The sequence below is a fragment of the Eptesicus fuscus genome, chromosome 18 (assembly GCF_027574615.1).
Source record: "Eptesicus fuscus isolate TK198812 chromosome 18, DD_ASM_mEF_20220401, whole genome shotgun sequence".
NCBI classification, from domain to species: Eukaryota; Metazoa; Chordata; class Mammalia; order Chiroptera; family Vespertilionidae; genus Eptesicus; species Eptesicus fuscus.
This window is the reverse complement of record NC_072490.1, coordinates 25,534,067-25,547,273: the sequence shown is the minus strand read 5'-3', so window position 1 is coordinate 25,547,273 and position 13,207 is coordinate 25,534,067. Positions and strand designations below refer to the sequence as shown.

The 13,207-nt window shown below is 39.4% G+C and overlaps 1 protein-coding gene across 5 annotated transcripts in view; it reads right to left on the bottom strand.

Moving 5' to 3' along the window:
• ATP2C1 (ATPase secretory pathway Ca2+ transporting 1) overlaps nucleotides 1-13,207 on the bottom strand; it is a 105,350-nt gene that overhangs the window by 25,073 nt on the left and 67,070 nt on the right. For all 5 annotated transcript variants that reach the window (XM_054729549.1, XM_054729546.1, XM_054729548.1 and 2 more), the window contains 4 exons: nucleotides 11,744-11,914; nucleotides 10,663-10,760; nucleotides 3,455-3,505; nucleotides 890-1,056 (listed from right to left, as the gene is read on the bottom strand). In XM_054729549.1, the coding sequence (XP_054585524.1) occupies nucleotides 890-1,056; nucleotides 3,455-3,505; nucleotides 10,663-10,760; nucleotides 11,744-11,914 (487 nt within the window). The remainder of the gene's footprint in view (nucleotides 1-889; nucleotides 1,057-3,454; nucleotides 3,506-10,662; nucleotides 10,761-11,743; nucleotides 11,915-13,207) is intronic.

Below are 13,207 nucleotides of genomic sequence, written 5' to 3'. Positions count from 1 at the left end.
GCCAAAGCGGGTGAAGGCGGGTCCCGCTGATCACCCCGCTGGTCGCCCCGCATAGGAAGGCAAACTGCAGCGGCAGTGGCAGGGGGGAGGTGGGGCTGGCGAGGAGGCGGCACCAGGCCAGCCAAGGTAGGTGCCAGCAGGGGCCCCCTCGATCATCCCACCAGTCACCCCACAGATCGGCTCTGATTGCTTGCCAGGCCTAGGGACCCTACCCATGCATGAATTTTGTGCACTGGGCCTCTAGTGGGTTAATAAAGCACCAGGGGCATAAAACTAGCATATATCACTGAAATGAGTAAGACTCAGGTTGGCAGATAGGTGATTACCAAAAAACAGGATTCAGGTGACTCCAATCTGAACAATGAAACCAAAGTCACCAGGTATTACATAAGAATCTTAAATCAATTAGAAACTGTGGCTGAAACAACAAAGTTACTCTAACTTAATAAACTGTATCACTGACAACATGAACAATTACTGATAAAAGGAAATAGGTATGGATGAAAACTTAATTATTTTTAATATTCATTATACATCCATGCACATGCATATTTCTGATAACCTGAATTTAACTAGAATAAAAGCCCCATAAAGGTTCACTGCTGCGCCACTACACTTACAGCCAGAAAAATGTGACACTTAGTAAATGTTTCTTAAATGAATGGCCCTGCCATTTATTCTGTCCTTTCCATTCCATACAAAATAATTATATCCAAAATGACACACTACACCATAAAATAAGATTAACTTACCTACTAAAATAGTTTAATTCATCCAATGTATAAGTATTGCTAATTCTTTGCCACCTGAATTGTCTGGGGGTGAAGTGCAGGAAAGGATGGGAGAAGTCTCTCTGATGCAAATCAGAAGATACGGAAACGAAACTTACATTATGGTTTGGAAATCATCATCCACCAGGATCATGTCAGCTGCCTCTTTGCAAACATCTGTGCCAGTCTGACCCATTGCGATTCCAATGTCTGCAGCCTTCAGAGCAACTGCATCATTTACTCCATCTCCTGTCATGGCTACAACCGACCCATTCTTCTGTAGAGACTACAGTGGGGAAGGGAGGAGGGAGGGAGGAATTCTGATTAAAATGTTGCTTCTACAGAGATAAAGTGATAAACAAATCCTCTCTATTTTTTCACATGATTAAGATTGGAAATAATATAGACTATCAATTTTTCAATGAATTTCAATATATTTAGGTCTTAAGATAAAACTTTAAAAAGATTCTATTAGGCCCTGGCAGGTGTGGCTCAAAGGTTGGAGCATCAGCTGGTGCACCAAGGGGTTAAAGGTTGATTACTGGTCAGGTCAAGTACCTGGGTTGCAGGTTTGATCCTGGCCTGTTTGGGCACATGTGGGAGGCAACCAGTCTCTCTCCCATCCATGTTCCCTGCCCAACCCCCGTTCCACTCTCTCTGAAAATCAATGGGAAAAAATCTTTGGGTGAGGATTAACAACAAAAAAGGCTTGTGAGAATAAAGAGCAGAGTGCCTCACACACTCCTGTTTAAAAAAAATATTTTTCTATTAATATTCCCACTGTGTAAGAACTGTATGTCTAAAGTCTGATCTACAGCCAATTACACAGTGGTTCTTAAGGACAATTTTTCCTTCCAGAGAACATCTGGCAATGTCTGCAGACATTTTTTACTGTCATGATTTGGAGGATACTACTGAGGGTCGGGGTCAGGGATGCTGATAAACATCCTACAATACACAGGACAGCCCCTCACAACAAAGATTCATGCAATCCAAAACATCAATAGTGCTAAGGCTAAGAAACCTTGAACTAATACAATAGAAGGCTACAGTGATTAATAATTTAAGTCCATGCCCTAGCCAGTTTGGCTCAGTGGATAGAGCATCAGCCTCCAGACTGAAGGGTCCCAGGTTCAATTCTGGTCAAGGGCACATGCTAGGGTTGCGGGCTGGATCCCTAGTAAGGGGTGTGCAGGAGGCAGCCAATCAATGATTCCCTCTCATCACTGATGTTTCTATCTCTCCCTCTCCCTTCCTCTCTGAAATCAATAAAAACATATTTAAAATCTATATATATAAAAACCAAGCGACCGGAACAACCGGAACGACCAATCACTATGATGTGCAATGCGGCAGCCAACTGGCCCGTATGGGGCCCTGATCGGCCTTCTCCAACCTTCTGCAGCACCCCCCCCTTGCCGGCCCTGTCCCCAATTGACTCCCCCCCCCCAATCGGGGGCAGAGCTGGCCGGCCAACCTCCTGCATCCCCTCCCACCAGCCAGCAGGTCCCCATCACCTGATCAGGGCCAGTTGGCCAACCTGCCAGTCTCTCACCCTGGCCAGCAGGCCCCGATCACCCGATTGGGGCCGGGCCCCAGGCTGGGACAGGGAACCGGGGATTGGTGGCAGCAGACGCAGGTGATGAGAGAAGGAGGACAGGGGGAGGCGGGAAACTGCATGGTGGCAGCACATGGGTGGCAAGGGAAGGAGGAGGTGGAGAGGTAGGGAATCTGATTGGCCCCGATTGCCGGCCAGGCCTAGGGACCCCACTCATGCACGAATTTCGAGCACCGGGCCTCTAGTAAATCCTATATAATAAAAGGCTAATATGCAAATCGACCAAATGGCAGAACAACCAGTCACTATGATGCGCACTGACCACCAGGGGGCAGACGCTCAATGCAGGAGCTGCCCCTGGTGGTCAGTGCGCTCCCACAGGGGAGCGCTGCTCAGCCAGAAGCTGGGCTCACGGCTGGCAAGCGCAGCGGCAGTGGTTGGAGCCTCCCCCATGAGAACATCCTCCAAGGGCTCCTGGACCGTGAGAGAGTGCAGGCTGGGCTGAGGGACCCCTCACCCCCAGTGCATGAATTTCGTGCACTGAGCCTCTAGTAAATAAATGAATAACTTAAGTCCATTAACTAATGGCTACTATGTCAGTTGCTTTGTATATATTGGTCTAATTAATATATATAACTATTATCTTTTAAATACTTATATTCACATTTTCCTTTTTAAAATGTATTGATTGACTGATTAGAGAGAGAGAGAGAGAGAGAGAGAGAGAGAGAGAGAGAGAGAGAAACGTCCCGAAACCTTGGCATATTGGGATGATGTTCTAATCAACTGAGCTATTGGCCAGGGCTAACATATTTTTCCTAATTCTAAGTAATTATTGTTATTCACACTGGGATGATTTGACTATGGATTCCTATCAGAACAGACTTCTACATTGTTCAATTGCTTAAAGTTAGTTTGCAGACATCTCATTCAGGTTTTCTTGTACATCTTCCTTTGCTAACTAAATTCCATTTCAGGTTCTAAAAAAAAAAAATCACCTGTTTTGCTTCTTAGTACTTTTGACTTTAATGTTCTATCAAATACTCCTAGTAAAGCAAAAATAATTTAAGACAAGAAGTAGCATTTTGGATATAAAACTTAAATAATTGGATTCTTAGAGACTCACCTTAATAATTTTCATCTTGTGCCTTGCACTAGCTCTGTAAAATACTGCAACCTGTGAAATTACAAGAAACATTAAAAATCTCCAATGTTAAGAAACACCAGAATAACTCATATGCTTCTAATTAGCAATGATTTTAAAAAGTCAATTTAAACTGTATTTAATTTGCCACAGAGATCCAACATAATATGACAGATGTTTGTTATGACACTCATTTGACATACTCATTTCAAAATTTACCAAAGATACCACAGGAAATACACAACCTCTGGAGAGAAAACAGCCTTTCTCTTGAAATGTCTCAGAGATTAAAAAAAAAAGGGAAAACTCTCTTCTATCTTTCCTCATAACACCAGCATACAACTAGAATGGCCTCTTCTCTTGTTCTGTCTTCAGGATAGATAAAGAATAGCTACTTCTTCATGTCTATAAAGCCCTCCATCCCCTTTTTTTAGGTGTCAAGTGTCTACTCATTCTCTTTTATTCAGGCTAATTCATGAGGATTTCTTCCACTATATCTCTACTTACATGATCTTATCCCTCCAAACCATATGTTTAATCCCTTTTTCTGACCCCATCTCCTGTCTTCTGAAACCCTTTCACCGTGCCCCAAACTCAGTCATCAGTCACCAACAAAATCCCCTTTATCCTTTCCTTTTCCACATTGCTCTAACCTAATTTTTCCATAAAAAATGGGCCATCCGTATAGTCCTCTCAAATAGTATAACCAGGAGATCCTGGAGAGGGGTAGGTGTCCTCCATTCTCCCTTCTTTATTCATAAAGCCTGTTTTGAAGGTCACATCAGACTACACTTCCCTCTAACTACAAGCATTCACTGCTCCAAAGAGGTCACTCCAGGTTTCACAAAGACTTTAACTTCTGCCTTACTGTCTCTCTCTCCAACAAAACTTCCCAATCCTGGTGATTTTAATATCCACATACCACACCATTCTCTTTCCTACTGTTCTAGAGAATTCATTCATACTAGTTTTCTCTCCTTATACTTCCAACTGATCCTTTTCTCCAACCTCACTTTCAGCTGAAAACCTTGTTTCCTACTTCAAAGAAAAAATCAGATGAGAATTTCCCAAATTCCCACCATCCAGTATCCTGTCTCCAGGCAACATCCTTTCTTTCACTGCTCTTACTAATGCAAAGCTGAAGACTACCTTGGTGGTTTGCATGTGGCACATAACACAGAGTAAAATTTGTTCTTAGAGCCGAAACCGGTTTGGCTTAGTGGATAGAGTGTCGGCCTGTGGACTCAAGGGTCCCAGGTTCGATACCGGTCAAGGGCATGTACCTTGGTTGCGGGCACATCCCCAGTAGGGGGTGTGCAAGAGGCAGCTGATCGATGTTTCTCTCTCATCGATGTTTCTAACTCTCTATCCCTCTCTCTTCCTCTCTGTAAAAAATCAATAAAATATATTTAAAAAAATTTTGTTGTAAAAGCACCAGGATGAGCAGGTTAATCTTCTTAGTTGAGTAAAAATATTGAAATTTAATGAACATAAAATTATGGCCTAAAGAAATTGGATATTAAAAAAACACTTATAAATTAGTAAAAATTAAACTATATCACAATATCAAAGAAATAAGATTAGACTTGAGGGTAAGTGAATTTCATCTATTAACAATGTTTTCACATTTATGTCTGTTTCTCTACCTAGAAAAAGGGAATATACTGATTAAAGGCAAGCACCCAATAAAATCACTGTAGTTTGGGAGCAGGAGGGGAGACAACAGGATGAAGACAACAGTATGTGGTAAAAAGGACAGTGGGAAAGAAGTAGAACTTTGTAAGAAAAGGAGAATGTTCAGGGAATAATGTGGGAGGAAAAGATAAAAATCACTAAAGGGAAGGGGGAAAGGCTATGCATTTTCAGAAGCAACTTGCAGGAGGATTTTTCTCTTTTCATGGGTCCTCATTTTCAGTGTCTTATTTCTGGTCAGTACTCAACTGTTCTTTTGATCAACATTAACAGACAAGGTGTACTAGAGAAAGAAAATTATGAAAAGCAGAAAGTAGGAAAATATTAAAAGAGGTTAATTTAAAATAACCTGCCAAAGGTCCCCAAATCTTCCAAGACTAAAAAAAAGGTACCTGTTGCATTGAAAAAGAAACGCCACAGGTAACTAAAATAAGTATTTACAAACGACCAAAAATTAAAAAGCACACAAATTATGAGTACATTACAGGGATTTGGTTAACAGGCTTGACAGAAATATGAATGCAGGTACTGCTATAAAAAAAAAATAGAGAGAGAGGATATCCACTTTTATCACTAGGAGCTGTAGAACATACTGGAAGAAATCAAACAAAAAGCAATGAGAGCTCCCAGATGGATTTTATAAATAATTAAGCAGAATTCAGTTTCTACACTACCTTTTTTTTTTCTTCTTTTTTTGTTAATCCTCATTGGAGGATATTTTCCCATTGATTTTTAGAGTGGAAAGGAGGGGGAGAGACAGAGAAACATTGATGTGAGAGAGACACAGCGACTGTTGCCTCCCACACACACCCAACCAGGGACGGGAATCAAGCCTGCAACCAAGGTACATGCCTTTGACTGAAATGGAACCCAGAACCCTTTAGTCCTCAGGCCGAGGCTCTATCCACTGAGCAAAACCGGCTAGGGCTCTACACTGCATTTTAATTGACTCTATGTTAACAGGACAGCGCATTGCTAAGAGATTTGAAATGTGATTAAATTATGCAAAGAGAAAACTGAAAAGCATTTTAATGAGGAAGAGAATTAATATGATTTAGTACATGTGGGAAAATCTCAGTGAGCTGCCAATTTAGAAGAAAAGTTTTGTTTTTAACACTAATGAAAGAAAAGCTAATCAAACTGATCTGAAGTAAAAGCATAAGACCGAGAACAAATGTTGGCTGTAACAGCGTTACATAACACAAGTAGAAAAAAAAAGATATTGGGTTGAGGGATGGGGACAAGGAGCCCAGCTAAACTCAAAGGACTAAAAAAGTTCATTAATAGTATTTGGAGAAAAGACTTAGGTTCTCAAAAGACATGAAATACCTACAAGAAAGCCTTGGTATCTATGAAATTCTTCTTTGGAGTAGGATGACTTTAAGCAATTCAATGAACGAGTTTCTCACAAGGCTCATGTTTTTTGTTGTTATTGTTAAATTTCTTTGTAACAGCAACAGGGTATCTGCCATAATTAATTAATGCACAAAACTCTATTTGGAAAAGACCAATGATGTAATTTCTCCAGGCTGATGATGTAAATTGTAACTTGCTTCTTCCTTCTCTAACTACGTTTAGGTTGGTTATCAGAGCCAGAGAGTGAACTGAAGAAAGCAAATAAAACTTTAATCTGTCAAGTTTCACTACCTGTTAGCATTTCAGGGGGAAAAATTGTAAGAAAGAGTTGAGCAAAGGTCAAATGGGAAGTATATTTAATTAACTGCATATTTGACATATGTTTTCTAATGTGCACTCTTGTACCAATACTTCCGAGGAACCTAATAGAAAATTTATTCTTTCAGAAACAAATGTCAAAAAGAAACCGTCAGTATAGGACACAAAAAAAGTCTTGTTCAAATATGGAATCACCTTCTCCACCCCACTAAACTAAAACAAAGCAAACATCCACACTTGTTCCCATATGCTCTGAAAACAGCATTCTGAGTGTCTAGAGACTGAAAAAAAGAAAAAAAAATATGGATGAGCAAAATAGTGCATTTCTAGTAGTGACTACATCCAAAATCTAACCACAAGTGAGGCTGGAGGGCTAGGGACTTATATTGTATGAAATGCAGTTTGTGGAAAAGAAACTAAAATCTTTTCAGAGTGTAATTCATTGATAATGTATTAAGAGCTTTACAAATGGTCTAGTAATTTCACATGGAAAAATTTATTCTACAGAAATAACCAGAGTTGGTGCCCTAGCCCGTTTGGCTCAGTGGATAGAGTGTCGGCCTGCAGACTCAAGGGTCCCAGGTTCGATTCGGTCAAGGGCATGTACCTTGGTTGCGGGCACATCCCCAGTAGGGGGTGTGCAGGAGGCAGATGATTGATGTTTCTAACTCTCTATCCCTCTCTCTTCCTCTCTGTAAAAAATCAATAAAATATATTTTTAAAAAAAGAAATAACCAGAGTTGGGCACAAAGTCTTATGTACAATAATGTTTAATGATTCAGTAAGAAAGAGATGATGAACTCTGGATTCACATGGACCTGGGCTCATGTCCCAATGCTAGTGCCACCACTCGCCAGCTCTAAGACTTCATTTAAGTCCCAAGTTCTCTGGGCCTCATTTTCTCATCAGTAAACACACAATTGCCTATCCTAATATATAAAAACCCAGCGTCCGTAACAACCGAACAGATGACCGGTCCATCCCCTGGCCCTCAGGCTCCATTGATCAGGGGATGGTTAACAGGGGAATTGGGGTCCCTCAGGCTCCAATGAATCTGTGGCAGCAGCAACTGGTGAGACAGGCGGAAGGCAGACCGCTTGGTCCCTCCTCCAGCCCGCAGCCTCCCATTGATCAGGGGATGGTTAACAGGCAACTGGAGTGAGTGACGAGGGGACTGGTGAGCAGCTGGAAGGCAGACCTCTTGGTCCCTCCTCCTGGCCCTTAGACTCCAATCAATTGGTGGCAAAGGCGGGGCGGAACTAGGGACTGGCTTCCTTAGCAGTCCTGTAGGTTTCATCTCCAGAGGACAGGCCAGGCACCAACGGCGGACATTCCTGAGGGGTCCTGAACTGAGAGAGGGTGCAGGCTGGGCTGAGGGGACCCCCCCCCCCCCACAGTACACGAATGTCATGCACCGGGCCTCTAGTCTTTTATAAGGTGGCTATCTGGAGTAAATAGACAATATATGCAATATAAGAATTGCATGGCACATGGTAAATGGCTGCTATTGTTGTTATCCTTAAAGTACTATTTACAGTAACAAAAAATGGGAGCTCAAATTTCAAGAAGAAAATGGTTGAAATTGCTGTGTGTTTATGCACACACCAATATACCCAAGTAAAACACCATGCAACCATTAAAAGGGTGTTTTACAATAATAATGAAGATTTCTGGAATGCTGAAGTTCTGTTAAATGAATGTTCAGGTTCATAACACTATAAAGTACCAACCAGGCTTTGTTAAACACACTTAAAAAACACAGGTTTTGTCAAACACATTTAAAAAAGAAACACAATAAGATACCACTATATACCTATCAGATTGAGGAGTGGGGGAACTGACAATCCCATGTGCTGATGAGGATGCAGAGCAATTAGAATTTTCAAATACCACTGATGGGCATGCAAAATTTAGTCACCTTGTAAGCAATTTGGCAGTTTCTTACAAAGATAAACATTAACCATATGGCCCAGCAACAACTCTAAGTTATTTACTCAAGAGAAATAAAAATTTACTTTCATGCAAGAACTTATACATAAGTATTTATAGTAGTTTATTCATAATTGACAACTGGAAATTCAAATGTCTTTAAATTAGTGAATAGGTAACATATACCCATACTGTGGAATACTAGTCAGCAAACAAAAAAAGAACTACTACTACACACATCCACACAACCAACATAGATAAAATCTCAAATGCATGTGCTAAGTGAAAGAAACAGATACAGTAGGTCCTCAGGTTATATTGGAGATCCGTTCCTACAGCACAACGTAACCCAATTTTCGCTGTAAGTCGGAACCCACCTACATAAGCACCTACATCATTCACATGGAGCACATACACAGTAGTAATGAAGTGAAATAGTAAAAAAAATTTAAAAGACAGACAACAATTCCTGACCTTTACTTGTAGTAAATAAATAATAAAAAACATAAAGCACATATGTACATACGTCGAAATGACAGAATTTTTTTTAGTAAATAAATGGGAGATGGCGACGTAACCACGAAATGACGTACATCGAGTCCGACGTAACCCTAGGACTGTCTGTACATGATTCTATTTTTAGAACATTCTGAAAAAAGCAAAACTATAGGGACAGAAAACAAACCAGTGGTTGCTACATTCTGGAAGTAGAGGGAGGAACTGATTTTAAAAAGCAAGAGAATTTGGGGGTATGATGGAACTGTTCTAGATCTTGATTGTGGTGGCAGTAACTAAACCAAATGTCAAAACTTAGAAGAGTGCTTTAAAAGGAGTGAATTTCACTCTATGTAGATAATATTTCAATTCTTTAAAAAAGCATCACATATCATGCTACAATTAAAATAGAACAAAAGGATAAGAAACATCAAGTAATGGTCTCACTCTTTCTTCACTCTGTGAGAAATTTTATACAACCATTGCTAATTTTTACAGTATCTTCCTCAGGTGAAACTTGGTTCTTGCAAATGTTAATAAATTTGCAATATCCTATGTAACAAAAGGCTAATATGCAAATTGACCTAACAGTGGAATGACTGATCTCTATGATGCGCACTGACCACCAGGTGGCAGACTCTCAACGCAGGAGCTGCCCCCTGGTGGTCAGTGTACTCCCACAGGAGGAGCGCCACTCAGCCAGAAGCCCTGAGCCGGGCTAATGGTTGGCGAGTGCAGCAGCGGTGGCAGGAGCCTCTCCCACCTCCGCGCCAGTGCAAAGGATGTCCAACTGCTGGCTTAGGGCCTAAGCCGTCAGTTGGACATCCCCCAAGGGCTCCTGGACTGCAAGAGAGCACAGGCCAGGCTGAGGGACCCCCCAAGTGCACGAATTTCGTGCACTGGGCCTCTAGTATATGTATAAAGGGCTAAGTGACCGACCTTACATCCGTCCGACTGACCTGCCGGTACATATGATGCGCACTGGCAATTTAAAAATAAATATTGACTCACGCATGCACAATACACATAAAGCTCTCACTGGTGCCAATCACATGCGTGTTTCAATTTTATAATACTATATTATATATACTATTTTGACATGTAATTTTTTGCAGTAATGTAATTACCACACAAACCTTTCTTCTAATTAATTTATTTTATTTTCAATGTGCACGAATCTGTGCACTGGGCCACTAGTAATAGTTACAATGATCATATCACAAATACTCTCAATGATAGGACTGATTTCAATTATAAGATTTCATTTCATCATTTGGATCAACAAATTTGTTGGTCATGTCCCAATTGTTCTGAAATAAAAAGTTTGGTTTTCATAAGAGTAGAAATGGTAACACTTAGAATAAGGCCTTTTGTCTAAAAAGGCTTTAGTTTAGACATACCTTTGGTAGTACTTGTGAAAGCTGCTGGACATCCATTGCATCTATTTCTTCTCCTGAGACTGACTGAGAAGTTTTGGAACACAATCCCAGACGACTAGCTAAAGTAAAATGGAGAGAAAACATAATTAACCAAATTGGTTTTGTTTGACAGGGTAAACATAATGCTCAGTTAATAATAATTGTTATCCGTTTCCTTTTAAGTATAAAATGCCTCTATATCAAGGAATCATAAGACAACTACTGGTAAGCCAAAAACCTATCTGAATTTTAAAAGTCTGAGGTTTTCTGTTTGACTCTTTTATTTTTGTTTAAATTTGGGAGTAAATAGTTTTCATAATTTAATCTATCAAACCTAAGAAATGAAACACGGCCAATGAAGTTTTGCTCAGCATCTCAATTTTAATGAAGATCGGAGTGCATTTTAAGTATCTAAAGTCAAATAAAATGGTGGTGGATCTGTGGTAATCATGTAGTTGCATGTAAATGAGAATAAAAATTGCAAATTTTTCTAAGTATAATCTTTCCCACCATGTTACGTTTCTGATGACATCCTTCTTAAATAACACAAAGTGTGAAACTTCTGTCCCAATCTCTCTTCATATTAATAAAATCAGAATTAATGGACTTTGGCAAACTGATTAAATTTATCAGAATGAACTATAGTTTACTGGTTCTGGGAGATTAACTTCCATGTCCATTTCCCCCTCCCCCCTCTTTTACTTCTTAAAGTAATCATAAAAGGCATTCAAACAACACAGCCATATATATGATAAAACAACAGAAACATAAATATAGCAATTTTCTTTCAAAGTAGGTACAGGTCTGCTTTGAAAATACTCAAGTTAAAAGGAAAAACTAAATTTCATGTTTCCTTTCACATTTATGCTTTTATCCATCAGCATAGTGTTATTTTTTAAACTAAAATAAGTTGGCCACAATTTTATATAGAGTATGAGCAAACAAGAGTCAATTTTATTATGTAAACACATTTCATGTCTAATGACTCACAAAACTATGTACTGTAGTAATTTAAAAAAAACAACACAACTATCAAAAACAAAAGAAAGCAGCCTAGTTATACCGATTGCAACTGCAGTCTCCTGTGAGTCTCCAGTAATCATTTTTATCGATACTCCTGAGGCGATGAGTGTTGTAACAGCTTCTTTCACACCAGTTCTAGGAGGATCAATGATTCCCACCAGGCCAAGAAATGTCAGCTGTCCAAGTTCAGGACCAGAAGCTAAAGCAAGAACTTAGAACATAATAATAAAATCCAAATAAGAAAATGTGAGTCACAAAAACAAAAGAATTTACTTGACAAAAGCTGGAGGTAGTAACACTTCTCAAAGAAATCACTTAAGACTATAAGGTCATTGTAGTTATTATATACTCTTTTTAAAAAAATATTTTTAACGATTTCAGAGAGGAAGGAAGAGGGAGAAAGAGATAGAAACATCAATGATGAGAGAGAATCATTGATTGGTTGCCTCCTGCACACCTCCCACTGGGGATTGAGCCCACAACCCAGGCATGTGCCCTTGACCAGAATTGAACTCAGGAACCTTCAGTCCAAAGGCCAACGCTCTATCCACTGAGCCAAACTGGGTAGGGCTATATAATCTTTAAGAACCAAAATTATTATATGGTAAGACAATACAGTTTAATGGTTCTAGATATAAGGTTGCTTTAAATTACTAAAAATTAAAAGAAATAAGAAGAGAAGGCAAATGAGGAGCAAATAAAAAATGTTTTTACATAGTAACCATATGCAGCTCCTTTCAACATACACTATTGGCTCTTTGGAAAATTCAATTAATTATTTGGAGAAACTATTGGTTTGTTGGGCTTTAAAGTCAATTTTAAACAGATACCTTTGAAGGTGGCTTCTTCAGCTTTCCAATTTATAGGTCTGTGTTAACAATTCAATAGCTTGAAGAGGTTGCTATATTAGTTAGACACAATATGTAACAATTTTATACATGATAAACCTGGGAGGTGAAGTTAACTATAAAGTGATTACAAAACCACTATCATCAATAATAGTTTATATTCCTTCATTCTATAACATTAACAGGTATTTCTTATTTGCAACTCTGGTAATTTAAGAGTATATAAATAACACCACCCTAAAATTATTTATAGTTAGCTTTCTGTCATCCTTGGGCACTTAAGATATAGTATAAAGTACTGTTCATTTCCAAATACCATTTAGTTTATTCTCAGAATTCTGGAACCTCACTTTACTACCTATGAACCAATGGATGTGTCTCAAGCTGGGATATTATTAGACTAAAGAACTTACCACAGAAAACACAATAAAAGCACACAAACTAAACATATGTATCTCATGGGGAAACTGAAAGTCCCAGCAAGATCACAGGAAGTATCCATTCTTATTCAAACAGAAGCATGGAGGATTAGATATATTAAGAAAACCAACTGTAAAGGCAAATAACTTCCATTTTTACATTGTAAGATGTGGGCCCCACAGCTACATAAATAGTTCAGCATATGACTTCACCCTGACAGTCCCTAGTGTTGGAAT